This window comes from Procambarus clarkii, chromosome 55 (assembly GCF_040958095.1).
Source record: "Procambarus clarkii isolate CNS0578487 chromosome 55, FALCON_Pclarkii_2.0, whole genome shotgun sequence".
NCBI classification, from domain to species: Eukaryota; Metazoa; Arthropoda; class Malacostraca; order Decapoda; family Cambaridae; genus Procambarus; species Procambarus clarkii.
This window is the reverse complement of record NC_091204.1, coordinates 14,341,511-14,363,699: the sequence shown is the minus strand read 5'-3', so window position 1 is coordinate 14,363,699 and position 22,189 is coordinate 14,341,511. Positions and strand designations below refer to the sequence as shown.

General features: G+C 37.4%; 2 protein-coding genes across 5 annotated transcripts in view; one reads left to right on the top strand and one right to left on the bottom strand.

Annotated features, from left to right (window-relative positions):
* Window positions 1-221: 221 nt before the first annotated feature.
* LOC123755052 (zinc finger HIT domain-containing protein 2) lies at window positions 222-11,134 on the top strand. Of its 4 annotated transcripts, none has more exons than XM_069305491.1 (8): window positions 222-307; window positions 1,435-1,561; window positions 2,740-2,887; window positions 3,988-4,232; window positions 7,264-7,473; window positions 9,024-9,198; window positions 10,122-10,331; window positions 10,520-11,134. In XM_069305491.1, the coding sequence occupies exons 1-7, from the start codon at window positions 270-272 to the stop codon at window positions 10,289-10,291; spliced, it is 1,113 nt and encodes a 370-aa protein (XP_069161592.1). In that variant the 5' UTR covers window positions 222-269; the 3' UTR covers window positions 10,292-10,331; window positions 10,520-11,134. The 4 variants fall into 4 exon arrangements, with proteins under 4 accessions (XP_069161592.1, XP_069161591.1, XP_045593470.1 ...); XM_069305490.1 differs by having other exon boundaries at window positions 9,024-9,201; window positions 10,125-10,331; window positions 10,520-11,133; XM_069305492.1 differs by lacking the exon at window positions 222-307 and adding an exon at window positions 352-370 and having other exon boundaries at window positions 9,024-9,201; window positions 10,125-10,331; window positions 10,520-11,133.
* Window positions 11,135-12,853: 1,719 nt separating this feature from the next.
* LOC123755951 (uncharacterized) overlaps window positions 12,854-22,189 on the bottom strand; it is a 26,945-nt gene continuing 17,609 nt past the window's right edge. The window contains exons 4-6 of the mRNA XM_069305489.1: window positions 21,931-22,128; window positions 19,921-20,137; window positions 12,854-15,049 (exon numbers count right to left, since the gene is read on the bottom strand). Coding sequence (XP_069161590.1) covers window positions 14,753-15,049; window positions 19,921-20,137; window positions 21,931-22,128 — 712 coding nt within the window. The 3' untranslated portion in view covers window positions 12,854-14,752. The remainder of the gene's footprint in view (window positions 15,050-19,920; window positions 20,138-21,930; window positions 22,129-22,189) is intronic.

Here is a 22,189-nt window from a genome sequence, read left to right as displayed (position 1 = left end):
GCAGGACATATGACAGGAAGTGTGTTCGATGTAAAACAAAAATTGAACATTTCTTCCTAATGAATTACGCCGTTCATAACTAAATATAAAATCAAATCCACTGCTTAATTGAAAAACCAGAATAATCCCACATTTTATTGTTCAAGAATTATTCATTATATATATTTATAAATAATTTATTCCGGCTGTTATAGGGTAAGAATAATATTTTTCCGTGGATTGTGAACGTGTAGAAGGACAACAAGAGCTCCCTGTTCCCCTCAGCTGTAATGGCTACGTCGACCCAACCTCGGGGGAAATGTGATTTGTGAGTCTTGTGTGAGGTTAACGAGGCCATTAGTGAGAGGACCTTACATATTTCCTATTGCTGGTCCATAATTATCACCTGTATTGTACTGACGAAAGGCTGGATTATATATATTGACGTATGACAGTGTCAGACCACGGAGGAAAATTGAAACGAATTTCCTTAAGTACTTTCGTATATTAATAAATCTTCAGAAGGATTCCTTCTGAAGATGTATTAATATACGAAAGTACTTAAGGAAATTCCTGTTTCAGTTTTCCTCCGTGGTCTGACACTGTCACATTTTTAATCACGTGTTTTATTTTCGTGATATACATATATATGTGGTGTCAAGGTTCATTGTATCTGGTTAAACTTGAATTGAATTATTTTGCCTTAGTCGTAGTTGGGGATTTTTTGTTTTGTTTTGTTTATGTTCCAAAATCTGGTGTTTGTTGTTTATGAAGTGTAAGAAACTCTGTCAATCACAGGCTGATGTTTAAATGATGGTAGTCAATATTTTCTGCCCCAAAGAATTGGGGCAGAAAAAACACTATGCAGATTAGTGGCTTTGCAAGAGTGTATTTAAATGCATATTTTATCCATTTTAATTTGAGTGTAAGGGTCCACACTAGTAATATGATTGCATTAGGTATCTCCACCAAAACTTTTATGACGACTGTCTAATATCGGTATCAGTATTGGAATGTGTGTGCCTCAAACAGTTTTTGTCCTAGCATTTTTGGGCCTCGGCTTAAAAGTTTTTATAATTATCAAAAGTCATTGACCAACTGTGATTCAGTCTAGGGTCAAAATTTTGTTTTATTCTGTAAGAATGCCGAGTTAAGTCATCATTTACATTCCATGAACTTAGGCATTCTGTAGTAAAAATAAAGCTTTCCAGGCTCCATATATTTAATAATCACTAATATAGTACTGTATATTGCATTTTGAAGCCTAAATTTGAAATACTGTACAGTAATTAATACTAAATGTTTGTTACTATACTCTAGCATTAATTAGTACTGTAGCCTTATGAAAAACAGCAATGCTATACCATGTACAGTATCTACTGCATGCAGTACAGTATAATAAGTTTGTTTTTTCTGTATAAATATTATTACTATTATTATTGTTGTATTTTCCAGCTGTGCCAACAATTCGCAGTATACTTGCCCTCGCTGCAACGCGCAATACTGCTCCTCAAAATGCTATAAGCACCAGGGTCATGCTAAATGTTCTGAGGCCTTTTACCTCAGTATGGTTAAAGAGGAGGTAGGAAAGCCAAGTACAGTACTAATTTTGATTTTCGTTGTGTATTATTAAAAATGTAGATTACTATTATATTTTGTTGATTTATAACAAATTTTGTAACACAAATTACATGCAAGTAAATTCATTATCGCCCATTTCTCAGTTTCATGAGATAGTGAGGCATCAGCTCAGACAAAATAGTAGTTCAATATAAGAAAAAGATTAAGAATACTAAGAAAAATATGTAGTGTGTATTGAAATATTCCTTTCTGATGCAACCCAATAACAAACTAGTAATACCAGCTCCAGCGAGAGACGACATCCATGGTGGGAGATTGGGCATTTTCATTTCACGGATACTTTGGCTTTTGGTTAAGGTTTTTTGACAAGCATTCACCTGGCTGCTCAGGGTCATTTGTTGGGGGCTGTTGAGTTGGGTTCACAGCAAAGTGTGAGAGTTCGTGGCAGTCTGTCACACATTACATTTGCTCTGTCTTCTGGCAGGCTTCATGATCTGGATTCATTGCAACTGCTCCCTAGTAGTTCATTGTTTGAATTGCAGGGTGGGGAAGGGAAGGGGAGGATGAGGGCTGCTTTGGTCTGTTCCTTTAAGGGTCTGTACTCTATGGATAGCTCGTCTTCTGGCTTTGCAGGGGTTTGACTTTCAGTGCATTTTGTGTTTGGGGTGTGTTCAATATTCTGGCGAATGGTCTGTCTCGTTTTTGCCCCATTGTCGTGGAGTGGACCATCAACGATGCTTCCTTCCGTTGGCTTTGTTAAAAGTTTGGCTGCCCCAAGGTGGACCTTGTCACATTGACAGAACCAGCAGCTTCTAGTTTACATATTCTGATTTATACTAAGTCACATTGAGCAAAGTTTTAAAGATAAAATATGCAAATTGAAAGCATATTGCAATATACAGAATTGCTAAACAAATTTTATTATGATGTTTTGTAGCAACTCATTGTATTATTGAATGAAATATTAGAATACTTTTAATTCATTTATACTACTGCTACTTTTACTACTACTATGTCAATAGGTACAACATGCATACTGTATTTTGTTTTTAATTTAGATTTTCCTTGCTTATCTTTTAATTGCATTACTTTGTTTTTAGTTTTTTATGTCTTATTAATGATCATTCATGTGCATTAGTGTAACTCATATTTAATATGAGAATATTTATATTGTTACAGCTTCGAAGTGGAACCGTACCAGAAGAATCGCGTAAAAAAATGATGGAAATCCTTCAACGAGTGAATGCTGGGGAATCCGTTATGGGGGAGGAAGAGGATGAATCTCTTGATTCAGATGATGATGAGAACTTGGCTGTTAGAATGGCAGGTACACATCAATCTCATTTTGCCATGTTTGATTTATTATGTGTTAACATAAGTTTTATCTAAAATTTAAAGATTAGTGCAGGACTTGAACAATGTTTGTTTTTGTAATTTCCTTTAAGTTTCTCAATACTATACAGTACTGTATTTGTCTCGGCAATAATGCCAGTGTGTTGAACATTAATAACACTATGTATTTTGTCATTGATTAGCCAAAATATTTGATCTTTAATTTGTCTGTTAGGTGAACTAAAGTACTAGGGCAGTGTTCATGTACTTTGGTGACTTTGTTATGGTTATGGACTTTGACACAGTTGGCTGATACTACAGTTGTCAAAAGGAAAAATATATTGGAACTAAAATATTCTGTTCAGTAATTTCATACTGTATGCATATTTGTTGGCTAGTGGATTATTCAACAGATTAAATGCAACTGGGGCCAGTAAGCTGCTGGAGGGGTGGCTGTGCACTCAGTCATATCCTTGGCTAAGGGAACCCATTCTTAGGGGTGTTTTAGCAGAGATAACGTTGGCATGAAAAAAAGGTAGACTTGTAGACCTTTGGGAGAGGATTTCTAAGTGATCTCACATTGAGGTTCAGCTAGTAAATTTTGTGCATCAGATTTATAAATATAATATTTTGCATCACATTCATTATTTTAACCTGCTTCAGGCTCATGAAGTGATCTTCTACCTCAGTCCAAGTGACGCTTCTGTCCTAGATTCATCACTTGAACCATCTCTTTTCGATTCATTAAATGAACCTTATTTTCTAATGTTAACCACTCTATCAACATCTTGAGTGAACATGAACTAGTGTTTTGTTTATTTTTTCTTGCAAGTACCTGTAGAATAATCTCCCTTATTTAAATTAGCCAGTTAACTGTCAGCATCTGGAGTGGACCGCATCATAAACAGTGTAACTGAGTGCACTCACAATTAATGGCTACAATTAAAATATCAGTAATTTATTCTCTCTCAAATTCATTGCTTCTGCTATCTAGTTCACTGTTATTTCTTAACATGTGATTGCTTAACTATGCTTATCTAATTATGGTTAGTGCATGTCGACTACATTATTACATAATATTTTAATGCTTTTCAGATGTGGACCTTAATGATAGCGATGCAATATGGAAGAAACTTACCGAGGAGGAGCGTCAAGAGTTCCGTGAACTCATTGACAAAGGGGGATTTGAAGATCTGATTCCACCTTGGATTCCCTGGTGGGATCAGCATGTGCCAAAAGTTCAAGTGATTGAACCAGGAAGCCAGTCTACTCAGTCATCTTTGGCATATACTGTTGGATGTCCTATAATGGTTGAAGTTCCCATGCTTAGTGAAGTAACGGTACGTTTGTAAGAAATGGCAATTGCTCGTTTCTGACTTTGTTCTAGTGAATTTTGCTGATACTGTATAATAATAAAAATGCATTTAATAATTTCTGTGGAAACACGGCAATCAGTTTCAGATAGAGTACTGTACTTATAGTTAGAATTCTTATGTTTAATCAAGTTTTTACAGTTCAACCCATAAATTTATATTACTAAAATATATTTAAATATACAAACTATGAACATGCAGTAATATAAAGGAACACTAATTATAAGATAAACATAAGGCATAAACTATAAAGAGAGAGACTTGCACAAAATATATAGGATGAGACTAGCCCAAAATATTTGTGACGAGATTTATGCAAATTATGTGCAATACCTCGGCACTTGAATGACTCCGAACTCGAACAATTTGGCACTTGAACACTTTATTCAAGAATAAGCTCTTGCTAGTTGACTGGTTGCTCAGCACTTGACCATGTACACATAACAAACAAGTATTTTTCAGTAACTGTCATTCAGTGCATAACCCACTAAAATTCACTGTAAGCTTTCTTGTGTTTTCTTGAGTATTTTTTTGTATTCTTAGCATAAATAAGTCACCATGGTGCCTACGAAGGTTAGTGGTAAGAGCCAAACAAAAAAAAATAGAACCACAATAGAGATGAAAAAAGAACTTATAGATACGGTAAATATGAAAGCGGTGTTCGTGTGTCTGTTCCTGCTACTGAGTTTGGTATGCTTAAATCTACAATCTCTACAATACTAATGAATAAAAAGGCCATCAAAGGAGCTGATAGTGAAGTGTTCAAAGCCAGTCATGGGTGGTTTGAGAAATTTAAGAGGAGAATTGGCATTCATAGTGTCTTGAGGTTATCTTGAGATGATTTCGGGGCTTTTAGTGTCCCCGTGGCCCGGTCCTCGACCAGGCCTCCACCCCCAGGAAGCAGCCCGTGACAGCTGACTAACACCCAGGTACCTATTTTACTGCTAGGTAACAGGGGCATAGGGTGAAAGAAACTCTGCCCATTGTTTCTCGCCGGCGCTTGGGATCGAACCCGGGATCACAGGATGACAAGTCCAGTGTGCTGTCCGCTCGGCCGACCGGCTCCCACATGGTATGGGGAGGTTGCCAGTTCTAACAGAGATGCTGTCACATACACCATTAACTCTCCTAAGTACAGTACAGGTAAAGTGATAACAAAAACCACACATCAGAAAATGGAGAAACAACAATGTTTCGATCTGTCCTGGGCAGATCTGTTTGAATCAAGTTTATCATTACACAACTTTATAATGGTCCAGGATGGACAGAAATGTCTTCGTTTCTCCATTTTCTGATGTGTGGTTTGGTCATCAAACCTTCAGCCATGTTATTGTGACTCCTCGTTTGCACAAGTAAAGTGAGAATAAATTTACATTTATTTCATCTAGTTATTGTGTTTAATTTAATGTGTATTTTTTGTAGTCTGGAATGGATTAATCCAATTTACATTATTCCTGATGGGAAAAAATTATTCGGTACTCGAACAGATTGGCCCTCGAATAGCCTTCTGAAATGAATTAAGTTTGAATTCTGAGGTTCCACTGTACTGTATTATGAAACTTGTGAAAATCCAGATCATTTCGTTCTGGGCTTGATTTGGATTTCCAAATACTGTACGTACTGTAATTGGTATTTCTGCAATTTTCATCAAATTTTCCAGATTTTTCTTATAGCAAACTATTTGTCAAACTTGAAATGAAAACCATTTATAGAGTTTTGTTTTAACTGTACTGGATGGCTTTCCCATGAGACCAATTAGATCTTAGTGAAGATCATATGAGATTTGTTCTTTTTCTTGTTCGTGAATATTTCCTGTAATGTTATTTTAACTTATGGCATAATACGTTTCTCTGATAATTCAATTTTTGCAGTTCTAGATGAAAATTGGACGTCTCTTTATAAGCATCTCGTTTCTTATTGGATGTTCAGAAGCAACGAGTGTTAATTAATGCAATTATAAATATATATTAGTTCTGTTTTCTTAATAAATATGCATGTTTTGACAGGTGATGAAAATATATTTTTATGCGCTGTCCATAAAGCTTCTTTTATCTTTCAGACACAGACTTAAAAAATGCACAATTGTTCTGGGGTTTTATGAGAAGTAGCATCTGCACCTTTCATCTCATAGCTATAATTAATTTTTTCTACTTAACATTTACATGAAAAACTACCCAGATAATCCAGAGTTCTCATATTGAATCTGATGACAGATTGCTAACTATACCTAGTATATTAAATGTGAAATTTGATCAGGAAATAACGAATGGAGTATTTTCTCACCTTGTTGATCAAAATCAATAATTACTACAGTATAAGTATTTCAGTTTGCAAGTGTAGTGTGCTGGCAGCGTGATCAGTTTGATATGATCTCTTCCTGGGACAAGTGTGAAAGGAATTCTTGTAAAATACTGTGCAGTAATTTTTTTGAGTTGGCATCTTTCATGTTTGCCATACCAGCTAAACATGAAAGATTCCTTGGTAAAGTATATTTATGATTAAATATAATTTATGTAGCTTACCATTTTAACACTGTTATTCTCTATTGCCATGGCCATCATCATCATAATTCCCACTTCCATGAGGATTGAGAGACAACAGCATGGAAGAAATAGGAAGAGAAGATTAAAAATGCTATAAAATAAATTTAAATTACCTCGTGTATTCACTGTATCTTCTACAATACTGTAGAGCAGTATGACACAAAATCAACATCAAGGTCCAACAGAACATCAACAGCAGCATCCAACCACATTGTACCACCACATGCAGAGTGCTTCTTCTCTTTATTATTACCAAAATATTTATAACAATCTTTTCAAACTATTTCAAGTATTTGATGGGTTGTGACATAATTAAATTCTAATAAATTCTAACTTCTACCGAACACTAAGTACAGTACACTATATTTGTTTTAAAGTTAGCCATTAACCAGTAGGAATAGTCTAATCTGCTTTTTGTAACCAAAATCACACTTTCTTGCTGTTTTTACTTGTAGAAAACGTCTCCTTCACCATGCATTCCATTTAATATCCTGAATGTGTTGGCTGCATATGCATGGACAGTGCGTCTCTTCAATGGGGACCACCAGGAAAGCAGTTTGGATGCCACAGAGGCTGTACTCTCACTGTCAACAGTGTTATCAGCTAATGCAAATTTTGAGGAAGCAGCAATTGCAGTTGAGAGCCCTAAAATGGAAGCACAGAATGTAAGTCACTTTCTAGTGTTTTTATTTATTTTCATGTTAGTATGGTTTAGTTCTTTTTATGGCTGGAGCATATTCACTTTGCTTTGTATTTTAACATAATATTTTCTTTATTGGTTCTCTGTTATATGTTGATGTTGCTCCCATTTTGTTGCTTTTGATCAACTCTTTCTGGATACAATTTTAATGGACAGTGTCATTTTGGTTCCTTTCCTTATATAATAACTTGTTTCAGGTCTAACCCATTTATATCATTGTGTAACATGAGGTAATTTGTATGCCATATAGAGTATATATATTTCCCTGCTTTTATGAACTTCATTATTCTGTTGCTTCTAAAAGTATAATAATTCGTGTGCATTGCTATGATCATATCACAATGAGTCATCGTTGTCAGTCCCCAGTGGTGTAGTGGTAAGATGCTTACCTGGCGTTTCGCAAGCACTTTGTCCTGGGTTCATATCCTGGCCAGGGAGGATTTACTGGGCGCAAATCCTTAACTGGAGCCTCTGTTTAACTCAACAGTAAAATGGGTACCTGGTTGTTAGACGATTCTTCACAGGGTCGTATTCCAGGGAACATAAGAGTAAGGACTTGCCAGAAATGCTACACGTACTAGTGGCTGTACAAGAATGTAAGAACTCTTGTATATATAAATAAAAAAAAAGTCAAGACAGTGGTATATTTTTCGGCTCACAAGTGAGGAACCCGGGCTGGACAGAGATGGTTGGGTACTTCCTTTCACCTAGCAGGGAAATAGATACCAGCGAGTTAGGTAGTTGTTGTGGGTTGCATCTATCTTGAGAGGCTATCCAATCAACCTTCACTCCATTTCTCTCCAATCAACCTATTCACTCTAGGGAAGGGTGCCTGATAGATTTTTATCTATCTTCCTTTTTAAAAATCAGCACATTATTATTACTACTATTATATCAACTCTAATGATTTAATAGTAATAATTTGTTTCATCAGGGGACAGGCAGCCAGTGTATGTATATATGTTAGGGTTATATCAAGGTCCTCCCCCTAAGATCAAACTACTGACCCTCTCCAGGATGCAACTCTACATCAGTTGACTAACTCCCATGTACCTACGGTATTTACTGCTAGGTGAATAGAGGCATTAGGTGAAAGGAAAAGTGCCAAACCATTTATGTCTCGCTCAGGATTGAACCAGGGATTCCTAATTGTGAGTCGAGAACAAACCCATGACAGTGTCTCACTAAAATTATCCTCACATTTCTTAAGGACCCTGGCTAATATTACATCAGTTCCTGTGAACTTGTTGGACTTTAGAGTTTTCTATGGTATTTAAAATGCATCTGTACTACAATACTTACAGGACCTCCTCACTACAATACAATGCTTACATTGCCTATGCAGAGCAATACTTACACTGTTTCTACACAGGAACATGAGCATACAGTACTGTATATTAAATATAACCTATAAAAGTATTTTTTGTGGTTGATTGAAATTTGATTTGTAAGTTGTTGAGTAATTAAATATTGATGCTCCATGAACATTTCTATAGAACCTAATATAATTTTCAGCATCCCTGGTTAATGGAGAGTGAAGAGTTTGCCAACACTGTTCGGAATGATGTGTTGAAGATTCTTCAGGGTCCTGTCGCGGCTGACCGAACTTATTACGTCAGGGCTGCCATCTCGGAAATTCATGTGCTCTTACACACCTCCAAAGCAAACCTTTCAAAGAAGAAAAAACCTGCTGGTAATCTCTCTGGTATACTATTCTTAAGTGTATACATATCCAACTCATCCTTCTGTTTAGATACAAGTGTACTTTTTGTAACTGTGACCATAATTGACAATTAGATAGTAAAATTTGGTGCTATTCACTTTATAAAGTTCGAAAAAATAAAGCTAAAGCCAAACGTAACCTTGGCCTAGTATAGCACACATATGTAGTATTACATAAGTTCTCCGATAGTCTGTATTTGGCTTAGGAAGGTTAGGTTAAGATCAGTTTTTTTTTGCAACATCAGTACAGAAACATTTCTGGTTTGTCCAAATTCAGTAGTACCAATTTAATATTTTGCCTCTTTTTAATACTAAAAGGTAAATTGCCTTTTTGTGAATTTATTCAACATTTTCTTAATGACTAATTAAACATGTTTTTCCAAGGTTACTAATGTTGGTTGCCAAATTACTGTAATAAAATAGCTCGGATATTTTTTTTTTTTTTACTCTAAATCGGTGCGTCCCAACCTTTTGGGACTTGTAGTCCAGTTTTCTAATACGTACTCAAGATCTGCATCCCCCTCTGCCACATTTTCATAACTGGAAAAAATTGCCTAATCAGGATACTCACCACTTGCTAATTCTCAATGATTCAGATGTACTATGGTAGTACTTAATGTATTCAGAATTTAGGTAATCCCAGGACCACCAGAAACCATTTTGTGGCCCTCAAGGGGGATTGCGACCCACTGGTTGAGAACCATTGCTCTAAATTGTTGTGTAATGGAAGGTTCTATGAAAAACCTTAGTACTTCACCTTGTCGATTGTTTCCAAAAGTGACTATAATAGTGTTTGATTAATGCTTAATGATGAATCTAATATTTTATATAAAAATTACACCAAAATGGTCTTATGCTTGCTGTACATTTGATGTTTAATTTTTTAACCACCAGGAGGAAGAAAGGGGCTATTCACTTCATCATTTATGGAGGGAAATAACGACATAGAGCTGAAGATTACAACTCTGCCAACAGTCAAGTTAGCTATTAAGAAAGTTGAGTTTTTACTCTCCTTTGTAAAGGAGTATTCTGAAGCTTTGTTGAGCATTTCTCTTCTCTAAGATTAGAAGAGGAACTTTTAGGGTAGACATCTACTTAAAGGTAAAATTGTATTTTTGTTTAATATAATTTGAAAATATTTATACTTTTTTTTTCAATTCACATTTAACGATATTTATTTGACATATGATTATTGATCTACATATTTCATGCATCTTTTCCTCACAAAATCCCCATTCCAAGAGGAAATGGCTCTATAGAATTTCCTCCATACATTTTACTTGTTTCAGGTGTTAAATGAGCAATTAAAACATTTGCTAAATTGTTCTACATGCTGGTTCACATCACATCTGTGAAGCACCAAACTTTTACTCAGTGATAATAAACACAATTCTATTGCTGAATTGCTGCAGCAACCTTGCACTGTTGAAGCAGGAATATAAGGAAAAAAGTAGTAGCTTAGCTTCAAGAGACATAAGAGAGGAAGAACAAAGAAAAATAGTGGAAGTGTGCAATTTGGAAGATGGACAATTTTTAGGCAGAAGAGAGAGATTACCAAGACTGGTGCTGCAGTGTGAGGGGAGCTGAGGAAATGAACCATCATTTGGGGGGGGGGGGAAAGGTCAACTTCTGTTCCCTTTACAATAATGTTGCCATGGAAACGTGAGGGGGAAACTATGTACGTGCGATTGGGTCAAAGTTCATGTTTTCATTTGGGACATTATTTAGAATTTCTTTGTTTAAAAGAGTATATTTTACTATATATTTGTGCAGTACTGTACTTATGAAATATCATGTGAAAGTTAAAAATTTTAAGTACTTTAGCCTTTAGTATGGTTAATTTTTTTTAAGGAGTTTTTTATATATAAAGTGTGTGTGTGTGTGTGTATATATATATATATATATATATATATATATATATGTCGTACCTAGTAGCCAGAACTCACTTCTCAGCCTACTATTCAAGGCCCGATTTGCCTAATAAGCCAAGTTTTCCTGAATTAATATATTTACTATAATTTTTTTCTTATGAAATGATAAAGCAACACTTTTCTCTATGTATGAGGTCAATTTTTTTTTATTGGAGTTAAAATTAACGTAGATATTTGACTGAACCTAACCAACCCTACCTTACCTAACCTAACCTATATTTATAGGTAAGGTTAGGTTAGGTAGCCAAAAAAAGCTAGGTTAGGTTAGGTTAGGTAGGTTAGGTAGACGAAAAAACATTAATTCATGAAAACTTGGCTTATTAGGCAAATCGGGCCTTGAATAGTAGGCTGAGAAGTGCGTTCTGGCTATTAGGTACGACATATATATATATATATATATATATATATATATATATATATATATATATATATATATATATATATATATATATATATATATATATATATATATATATATATATATATATATATATATATATATATATATATATATACACACACACACACACACACACACACACACACACACACACACACACACACACACACACACACACACACACACACACACACACACACACACACACACACACACACACACACACACACACACACACACACACACACACACACACACAGTACATACATACATACTATGATGAGAGGCTAGAGGCATTACATATATCAAAACTGGAAAATGAAAGGAAAAAGAGGCAATACTATCACCACATAGAATAGTGACAGGATTCGACATGGTTGGCAAGAAGAAATGTTTGAAAACAGGCAACTTAAAGAAAAAGAAGCCATAGATTCAAGCTAAGAAAGCAGAGGTGCCAAAAGTATAATAGTGTATTTAGAATTTATTGTACCAGGACCACCAGAAAGCAGTAGCACTAGTGGTTATTAGTAGGCTCTTGAACATTATTACTGGTAGCAGTAGGCTCTTGAATTGTTATTAAATGAACTATTATCACAAAGTTCTCCTTTGTGAACAGAGTTGCAGATGGTTGAAACAGTTTAAGTGGGAAAGTGGTGGAATGTCAAAATCATTAGCAGTTTTGAAATATGACAAAATTTATAGGAAACACAGGACACCAGTATAGCTCTCATCACGTATCTACACAAAATTATTTCTGCTATTATTATTATTATTATTATTATTCTGTTGATAATTTGATACATTTGCCAAATATTGTATATATGTAGTCAACTTGCACAATATGTCGTGTCTTTAATATCTTTAACATCTGTAGGTACCCAGTATCCTATTTCATTAAGCAACACATTATTAGACTGGTAAGGGTTAGCCTGCCCTTGCTTTTTTATTGTGATTGTGAAACTACTAGCACTACGCTTTTGTAGCAAATGCATGTAGTGGTCGCTCTTAGAGTTTGCATTCTTTGGTCGTCAGTTGTAGACAGTATTCTTGTGCCACAGTATATTTCACCGATACCTCATTCTCGAAGAAAAAAAGTTGAGATATTTACTATTTTCATTTAGGCGTGTATGTCATGTAGTGACCAAAGGTGACATGTTACGGATCAGTGTATTACAGTTTTATTAAGATGTAGAAATGGATTCAAGTTTTGCTATGGAGTATCACTTTGGTACCCGCTCACTTTATTAATCCTGTCATGTAAATCATGTTTATATCATGTAAAGCATGTAGAAATACTGTATCTATGTATGGAATGAATATTTTTTATTTCCTTCTTTTCAGAACATAACATTAGCATGGTATACAGTGTTCATTCCTAATTCACTAATAATGCAGAAATATGCTAATCAGAGTAAAACCATTTGTTCTGACACTATAATGCATTACATGGCACTGGCATCACTTCAACATGATACAGACTTAGTTTGAGTTTGTACTTGCATTTTTGTCATATAAGGTTCATTTATGCCATTCATAAGTAATAAATTAATTTGATTTTATCTTCAAACTAACTCTTAATGGTAATCTTTGCTCTCCGAGGAAAGTGGATAAAAGCATGTATATAAATGCATATTTTTCTATATCTGAAGGAACTAGAGTGTTTTTACTTGATCATGTTTTGCCGATTTTAACTTCCTTGCCTCTGCGCTACTAAATTATTCTCTCACTATATCTGGTAGTACTGTAGGTGGTACTGTAGCTAGTCATCATCACCACTATCATCACAGTGCTGGGCATCTATTCATCACCATTACAATCATTATGGAAGTGGTTTATGCAGGTCTATTACAACAAATTAATTGGAATTACAGTATTATTCACTTCCTTATGCCGCTAGCTGGACTGAGATCTGACTGTGAAAGTTTGTGGGACAGTGGTTTTCTGAGGTATAGGGATTATAAATATTATTGAAGTTCATTGGTAGATAGGGTATAAATTTAACTCTTCTTGACTGTTATTAAATGTCTATTGTAATATTTAATTTAAGCTAGAGAAAGCCTCTGCTTCATAGGCATCATCCTGTGTCATTTGTAAAAATTTGTGGCAACATAGGCATGTTAAATTAGTAAAGGGGTTTATCTAGTGTTAAAAGTCATTTCTCTTATTCATTTTGTGGGCACTAATTTAATCTTCAAGTGTTCATAGCACATTTATTAGCAAGATGTTAATTGTATGCAATTTATCTGTAGTACGTACATGAGCTGTCAGTGTTTATCTTGTGAAAATTAAATATGGCCAGTGTCTTTCAAGCATGTTAAATTGTAAAAAGGAATATTTGTAAAATATTTTTTGTTGTTTTTATCTTATCGGTGGAACTATGATAGGAATAAGTGAATTTCTGTACAAATATATGACGTGCAAATGCAATGTAGTGTATCATTTAATATGCCTCTTGCTATTCTGCCTAACCTCTTTGATTGCAAAAAAAGCAGTAGTGATCAAATCTAGGAAATTGGGATTTTGCTGTGATATGCAACCTCTAATCCATATGCCTAGAAAAATACATTTAAAGTCATCTGATGTTTATCCAGATGACTTTAAATGTATTATTTATTTAATGTATAAATGTAATATAGTTGCAATGGCTTGGTACTTTCTCCTCACAACTCCCTCCCTCATCCAGATCCTGCTGACTTTCAAAACAATGCAGCTAACTGTTGTTCACAGTAGATAGAATAGATCAGAACCAATTTTCAGGGAATTTTGGCATACCTTGCTACTAAACCCGAGACCACCTGCCCAAGACACAAATGCCAAGTCATTACTTCAGTTTAAAATCCAGACCGAAAAATCTTCGGGAGCAGTTGTTGGCGCCTTTGACAAGCCATCAGTTTCCTGTCCTCTTTAAGGCCACTAATGAATACTGTAGTGGGTTTCAGGTAAATTCAGGTAAATGATAAATACAAAATCTGTGAGGGATTCAATAAAAATTACATGGTGTTGAGATGAAATTACTGGAAGTAAATAGATGGGTAATTCTTAGAATTAGAAGATAGCTATATAATTCTTTTTCTTTTGCATATTGGTTATCACTGTTATTAAGTTTCAGTAATTATTGATAAGTACTGTACAGTATTTGTATTCGAGTTAAAGGGGAAGGTGCAACAGTTCTCTGCAGGAGGTTCTCAATGCTAGAACTCCTCAGGGGATTCCTGTTCCTGGGATTTCTGAGGGGGTTCCTGTGACTTCTCAGAGGGATGCTGATCCTGTGGTTCCTCAGATGAGGTCTCCTCAAGGGGTTCAAGTTCCTGAGACTCCTGCTGTGGGTTTTCACTCGGTAGCTGAGGTAGAGGCTGTGCATGGGTGGGCACTCTCAGGTGAAAGTCACATTTGGTGTACTTGGATATAAAGTCGAGGAAGTCTTGCTTCATGCACCCGTAGCTAGCGAGAGGAAATCCTGCATACAACATTCTTGTCTTCTGATATATCTGAAACAAAAACACAAAAATGTTAATGTGCCAATGCCTGGTCTGGGAGGCCTGGTCGACGACCTGGGCTGCGGGGACGCTAAGCCCCGGAAGCACCTCAAGGTATGCTTATTTAGGATCTCGGTCAACTCGCAACTGAGGATACCTGGGTTCAATCCCTAGGTGGGGCAGAAATAGTTGGCTCCAGAGACCTGTAAACATTTCATTATTGGCTTTTTTTAGAATTGATATTTTAAGAAAGGAGTAATTAGAAACTAATGTAATTTGGAGGTAGCTGGATGCTATGTTAACAAATTATGTAACTTGCTAGCCTAAGAATTTATTTAAATACTGTATACCTATACAAGAAGGTACGATGGGTTGGTGAATTAAAATAAGTTGGTGTTAACTGCTACCATTCTCTGAATGGGTGGATTGGTATGGGTACTTTACTGCCCATGGGATGAATATAAGTGCTTTGCTGCCCATACATGTGTATATACAGTATGTATGTATGTATATGTGACAAAGGCTGCAGGAATGTGCAAGCCATAGATCACTAAGAACTCCAAATGATCCTACCAGGATTCGAACCCATGATGTTCAGGATCACCCCTAAATCTGCACAGTACCGTGACCACCATATGTTGACCATGACAACACCATTTCTGGTGTAGATGGTGATAACACCAGCTCTGGTGTGGACGGTGATAACACCAGTTTACATACGGTTTACACATGACTCGCAACTGATTTCGTTCAAACACTAATGGAACAAGTGTTTCACAGACGAATTTTGTTTGAACCACAACGCTGTAAATGCTTCAACCACGTACTACAAATACAAATAATCACCAACAGAACCTAAACACCTAACCTAAGCCTATATATATAAGCACAATATGGTAATATATTAAAATATTAATTTATATTTGAGAAAATTTCCGTTATGAATGAACAGCATGTTAAAATTTATGAAAGCGTCTGTGGGGTTAGACCACTAGATGGAATGTACTTTAGTCGAGGAAGGGTTGCAGCCAGCATAACCTACGCATCATAGTCCTAATGCCAAACACCAAACCACCCATTTGGTCCATATTTCTATACTGCTCCAGTTCTAAAACTTCCACTTGCCTGGGTTCATGGCAGAGTTTACATTTAGTCAATTCTACATCAGCAGATGTTACAAACTCCCAGAGGTACTTGTAGCCGAGCCTAAGCCTAGCAATGGTAACATCTTGAAGTCTGCATAATAAAGAAATGAAAAATGAAAATGGGTACATGGTCAGGGATTCGACTTATCGAGTCAAGGTGATGGTAATGTTCCTTGCCACTATTGGAACCCGTCTTCAGGCTAGGCTCCTCTGCCTAGCCCCCTCCCCAAGGATATATTCACGAATTTTAACCTACTGTGTAATTAAAATCGATATTTTCTAAAATGTAAATAGATATTAACATATATATATATTAGAATTTGATGTATAGTTTGGCCTAGATTTGGTTAGGTTACGTATTTATGGGTCTTTGTAATTCAGCTCACCCTCATAAACATTGGCCAATGTTCATTAAACAAATAATCGCCGACAGAACATAAACTAGCTTACGCCTAGTTATACAATGAACAATATAATATTAAATTAATATATGATAACAATGAATATTATATATGAGAACAACAGGCCTATTTTAAATACACAGCATGGTAAAATGGGTGAATGGATCTTTGGGGATGGCCGCCGCTTAACGAGCCTGGCCTGAGGATACGTTGCCAAATACAAAACAAACAGTTAATTTATAAAGCTATAAATTGGAATTAATTGATAGATATACAGTATACAATTCATTAGCGGCGAGTGCTTTAAACACTCAGACACAATTAATATTATATATATACATATATATTTGTTCGGCCTTGCTCGTTCTTATATATAAATAAGTGATATAACCTTAGCTGTTATATCACTCGTTTTATTGTCTTAATTCATCAGGGAGTTTTGCCTCAACCACAAGACAGATTGGAACCAAAGTTTAAGTTATGACGTCACTCGTGACGATGCCACGGGAGACATCTCCCGTCACGCAGGGTGCAGTCGCACCTCCACAGATCTCCAGTATCACACCACACACTTGGTCCGGGAGACATCTCCCGTCACGCAGGTTGCAGTTGCACCTCCACAGATCTCCAGCATCAGCTCTTGATACTGGTAATGGCTCAAAAGGGCCACCACTTACGGGCTATTCATGCCCGTGCCACCTTTTCGATGGTTTAATCGTCATCTTGGACACATTCATGGGAGACATCTCCCGTCACGCAGAGTGCACTTGCACCTCCACAGATCTCCAGTATCAGCTCTTGATACTGGTGATGGCTCGAAAGGGCCACTACTTACGAGCTATTCATGCCGTGCCATCTTTTGGGTGGCTTCATCTTCATCTTCTTCATCTGTTTAAAACACGGGAGACATCTCCCGTCACGCTGGGTGCAGACGCACCTCCACAGATCTCCAGTATCATCTATTGATACTGGTGATGGCTCAAAAGGGCCACCACTTACCAATTCATGCCCGTGCCACCTATTGGGTGGCTTCATCTTCATCTTAACACATTCACAAGGGAGACATCTCCCATCATGCAGGGTGCATTCGCACCTCCACAGATCTCCAGTATCAGCTCTTGATACTGGTAATGGCTTAAAATGGCCACCACTTACGGGCTATTCATGCCCGTGCCACCTTTTGGGTGGCTTAATCTTCATCATCATCATCATCGTGACGATGCGCAGTCACCCCGCAAGTGTCCTTACCCCTTATACGTGCTCCCACTACCTGTGGCACGTGATCCCACTACCTGTGGCACGTGCTCCCACTACCTGTGGCACGTGATCCCACTACCTGTGGCACGTGCTCCCACTACCTGTGGCACGTGATCCCACTACCTGTGGCACGTGCTCCCACTACCTGTGGCACGTGCCCCCACTACCTGTGGCACGTGCTCCCACTACCTGTTGGTCCTAAACTCCCTCGGGATGAGCCACTACCTGCTGGAGAAGGCGTCTCATTACCTGTTGGTGAGTATTGTCTTTACCCTACACTGGTTCCACATATATATATATATACACCTGAGGGGCACTAACCACTAGTGGCCTCGACGGGGACAGGAAGCCGGCGGCTTGTCCAAGGTACTCCCCCGAAGAGCCATATATATACTTGGCTCAACACATGACAAGTGTGTGTAATCCTCTTATGTTTAAAATTCATATGCAGCTTTGGTGATTTTCAAGTCTTCCTTTGATATTGTATAAACCGCTATGTCATTCTGAGTGATATCGGCAGAATAGATGTTAAATCGGGTCGCTTAATGCTATCTTCAGGTTATCTTGAGATGATTTCGGGGCTTAGCGTCCCCGCGGCCCGGTCCTCGACTAGGCCTCCTTTTTGTTATACACCCCCAGGAAGCAGCAGCCCGTAGCAGCTGTCTAACTCCCAGGTACCTATTTACTGCTAGGTTAACTGGGGCATCAGGGTGAAAGAAATTCTGCCCATTTGTTTCCGCCTCCACCGGGCATCGAATCCGGAACCTCAGGACTACGAATCCCAAGCACTGTCAACTCAGCTGTCAGGCCCTGATGCTAGATAAAAAAAAAGAAAAAACATATTCAAGAAATCCTCTGTGGTGCAGACAATAATTTGAAATGAGAATAATGCGGCTGTCAATAAAACATCCAGCCCATAAACCTGAAAATTAAGTACTTGAAGACGTTTCGGACCGTCCTAGTTGTCCATGATGGACCGAAACGTCATCAATTCTTTTATTTTCAGATTTGTGGGTCGAGTGTCCATTGTTGTTGAGGGAACACGTGACACTGAGCTTGGTGGGTGTCTTCGTTCCACCAAGTGTTCTCAGCCTTGTGTCATATTTAATGTGTTAATAGTGTCGTCATGCTTCATTTTCTAATGTGTAATTTGGTCATTATATCTTCTGCCAAGTTATTGTGACACAGCGTCTGCACCAAGGAAGGAACGCAGTAAAGCATAATTTTACAAATCGACATTCACAATCGACTTGAGAATGGTCCAGGACGGACCGAAACGTTGTCGTCCCTTCACCTTCTAGTGTGTGGTCTGGTCAACATACTTTAGCCACGTTATTGTGACTCATCGCCTACATTTTACAAACTTGTGGAAACAACAAAGGTATTTCTCTCACCTGCCAAGAATGTTATGGATTTATTAAGCTATCCGGTTCTTGAAGAACATCGAGGTGAAGAAGTGATTCTCGATATTAAGACTAAAATATCTTATGTTTAGAAGATTAACCCGCATCCCACACTTTTATTCGATTGACGATTGATACAGCCTAGCTATAGCAGTACTGAAAAACGCTCGTTTTCAATGCACATTGGCATATAAAGTGTGGCTCGAATTATTTACTAATTAAAAAAGAAACTCTGCAAACAATTGGGTCCCTGTTACAACTGATTTTGGGACGTAACAAGAATAATTAAAAGTATGGGATTACCACGGGGAGTGAGTACATGTAGTAGGAACCATTGAGGCTTTTACTGATATAAAGATAAAACATTATTGAAAATATAAATAATAATAATAATATATTATTTGCATTATTATAATTATTATTATTATGTATTGAACTCAAAAGTCAAGTTAACGTTGGCGCTATGCTTTTCCTGCCGTTCCTGTTTGTTTATTTATTTATATATACAATAATGTACATTGGGATTGTGAGGATACATAGCATAGTAATTACATTCTTGTAAAGCCACTAGTACGCTGTTAACTAAACTATGGAGTTTTGACTAGGCTAGAACAAACCACGATTGTGACTTGATGGACCAGAGCATAAAAATTGCCGCTAATTTAACCATCACTCACCAAGACCATTCCAACCTTGACCTGTCCACCGTTAAGGACAGTAGACTGGGCACCCCTCCTCTCCTTTCTCTTGCTCTTGGGCTTAGTCATGTCGTACTTGATGAAGGCCAGAGAGGGCTCGCTGGGACTCTGAAGACACGGTCGCAGACCCGGCAGGTTCTGTGCTGTGTACATGGCTTTGATCAGCGACTCTCCCCCGACCACCACTGACCCGTGGCTGGTAAGGAAGAGGAGGAGTAGTTAGTAGTAGTAGTTTTAGATTCAGCTACTCAGAACAAAAGTTCCAAGTAGCACGGGCTATGGTGAGCCCGTAGTGGACTTACCTGGCACAGGAGTGGGGCTGTGTGGAAGAGGAGGTAAGCGAGAATTAATAATCTGCTCTAGCCTACAATTTACAATTTAAACTGGTGTAAGCAAGTTAGTACACGATTAATGGCGCGCCTGGTAAGCTAATTATGACTCCATACACCTCTTACTGCTCAAAACTGTGCACTAATCTTTACATAAATTAGTTATCAGTTACATTGGTGTGTGTTTAGAATACATGCTATATAGCAAGCGTAATATATAAACAGATCCTCCTGAAATAGTACTTCCAGTAACTATTTGGTTGAAAGTACCAATATGTAGTGATGGACCACCAAAAGGTTAATTTTTTGTACTTTGTACTAAAATCCAAACCTAAACATTCCCAGGTCTGTTATAGCACATAATATGTATTAATTAGGCCTAAAACAGTGTGTATTAGGTCTAGGATTGCTAGGAGCGGTTAAGTTATTGTAGGTTAGGTTCTATACTTTTGTTGCTCTTAAAAATTTTCCATTTGTCAAAATTCAGTAACATAAAAGTCAACTTTTTGGTGGTCCATCACTACATATCAATGAATTATATCAATGAATTATCAATGACACAATGAATTATATTAATATTTTCGACCAAACAGTTACTATAAGTACTATAATTTCAGTAGTATTGGGTGATATATTTTTATTTCAGTGTTGTACTAACTGTACCGAGGAATGAATAAGGTGGGGGGGGGGGGGGGAGAACTGGAGGCTTAAGTAAGACCTCATTATACTAAGTGTTTATTAATATTCTATTTTGAACCCAAGTTAACACCATAGACTCAGGCTCAAGAGGTAGCAAGAAGTTTGCGGGAACTCTTTGATTACTTTATAACAACGAAAAATATAGATTTAAATAACCAATCTTCAGGCTATGCTTGTCCAAGTTGTGGTCGACCTCAGAGGCGAATGAGCAATATTTTCATTTCGTGTAATAAAAAAATGACATTTGTCTCTAATTTAATTATAAATGTTAGGTTCGTGTATAGTTAGGCCTAGGGTAGATTAGGTTCATATGCTGTGCTTACTATATTAACCTGCTATGTTAAATGGGATTCTTGTATTGTGATTTGTGTATTTGTACTCACTGAATTTATGCGTCCCCTTGATGGACTTGAAGTAGAGGGGGGGGGGGGGGGTGTAGAAATAGCCTAAGCTACTCTATCCCTTTGAGATGTATTTTTTTCTTGTCTCAATAAACGTACTTGAACTTGAAAGGTTCGGTTTGTTGGTTAGTATATTAGTGAGGCATATAGAGGGGCGCTTTGAATATTAGAACAAAGGTTGACAAAAACGAACGTATTCAAACAAAACCCCGAACGTTTCGGGTTCGAAAAAAAACCCTGAACGTATTCAGTTAATCCGAAGTAAAGTGCTGGATTAATAAACATTCATAAACAGGAAGGATTGCTTTTGGGTTAACAAGAATTTGATCACTGTTTCGAAGGTGTGCAGAATGATGATTTCAGGGTGGACTGAATGATGTTTTTGGTGGGAGGACTGAGTGGTGTTTTTGGTGGGTGACTTGAATGATGTTTCTGGAGGCCTGAGTGGTGTTTTTGAGGGTGACCTGAATGATGTCTTTGATAGGTGGGATGAATGATGATTTTTTGACAGGTGGACTGAATGATGTTTTCCGAGTTGTAGGCTGTTTTGAGAGGCTCACCTGTGACTGGAGTTGGTGACGACGAGGACTATGAAGCGATGAGCCGGAGTGAGGGCGAGAAGAGGCCCCAGCTCCCGCTCTGTGATGGACGGCACCTCCTCTTGCGAGCACAAACACCTTCGCCAGTATGGCTGTGACGCCAGCCGGCTCCTGAGGGCAGAGAGGGGTGGCACCCACCCTCGACCGCCACGCCCGCACCTGCAGGAGATACACATCAAGTCTGTTGCTGGCGCCTGTGTGTCCGGGGTGAAATATGAAG

What these genes read in the sequence shown, in the direction of transcription:
- LOC123755052 (XM_069305491.1), top strand. Translation starts at nt 270, where the DNA reads ATGGCTACGTCGACCCAACCTCGGGGGAAATGTGATTT. An exon ending in CCTCGGGGGAAATGTGATTT is followed by an intron (nt 308 to 1,434) that starts GTGAGTCTTGTG and finishes TGTATTTTCCAG; the next exon opens with CTGTGCCAACAATTCGCAGT. An exon ending in TTCAAAGAAGAAAAAACCTG is followed by an intron (nt 9,199 to 10,121) that starts CTGGTAATCTCT and finishes TTTTTTAACCAC; the next exon opens with CAGGAGGAAGAAAGGGGCTA.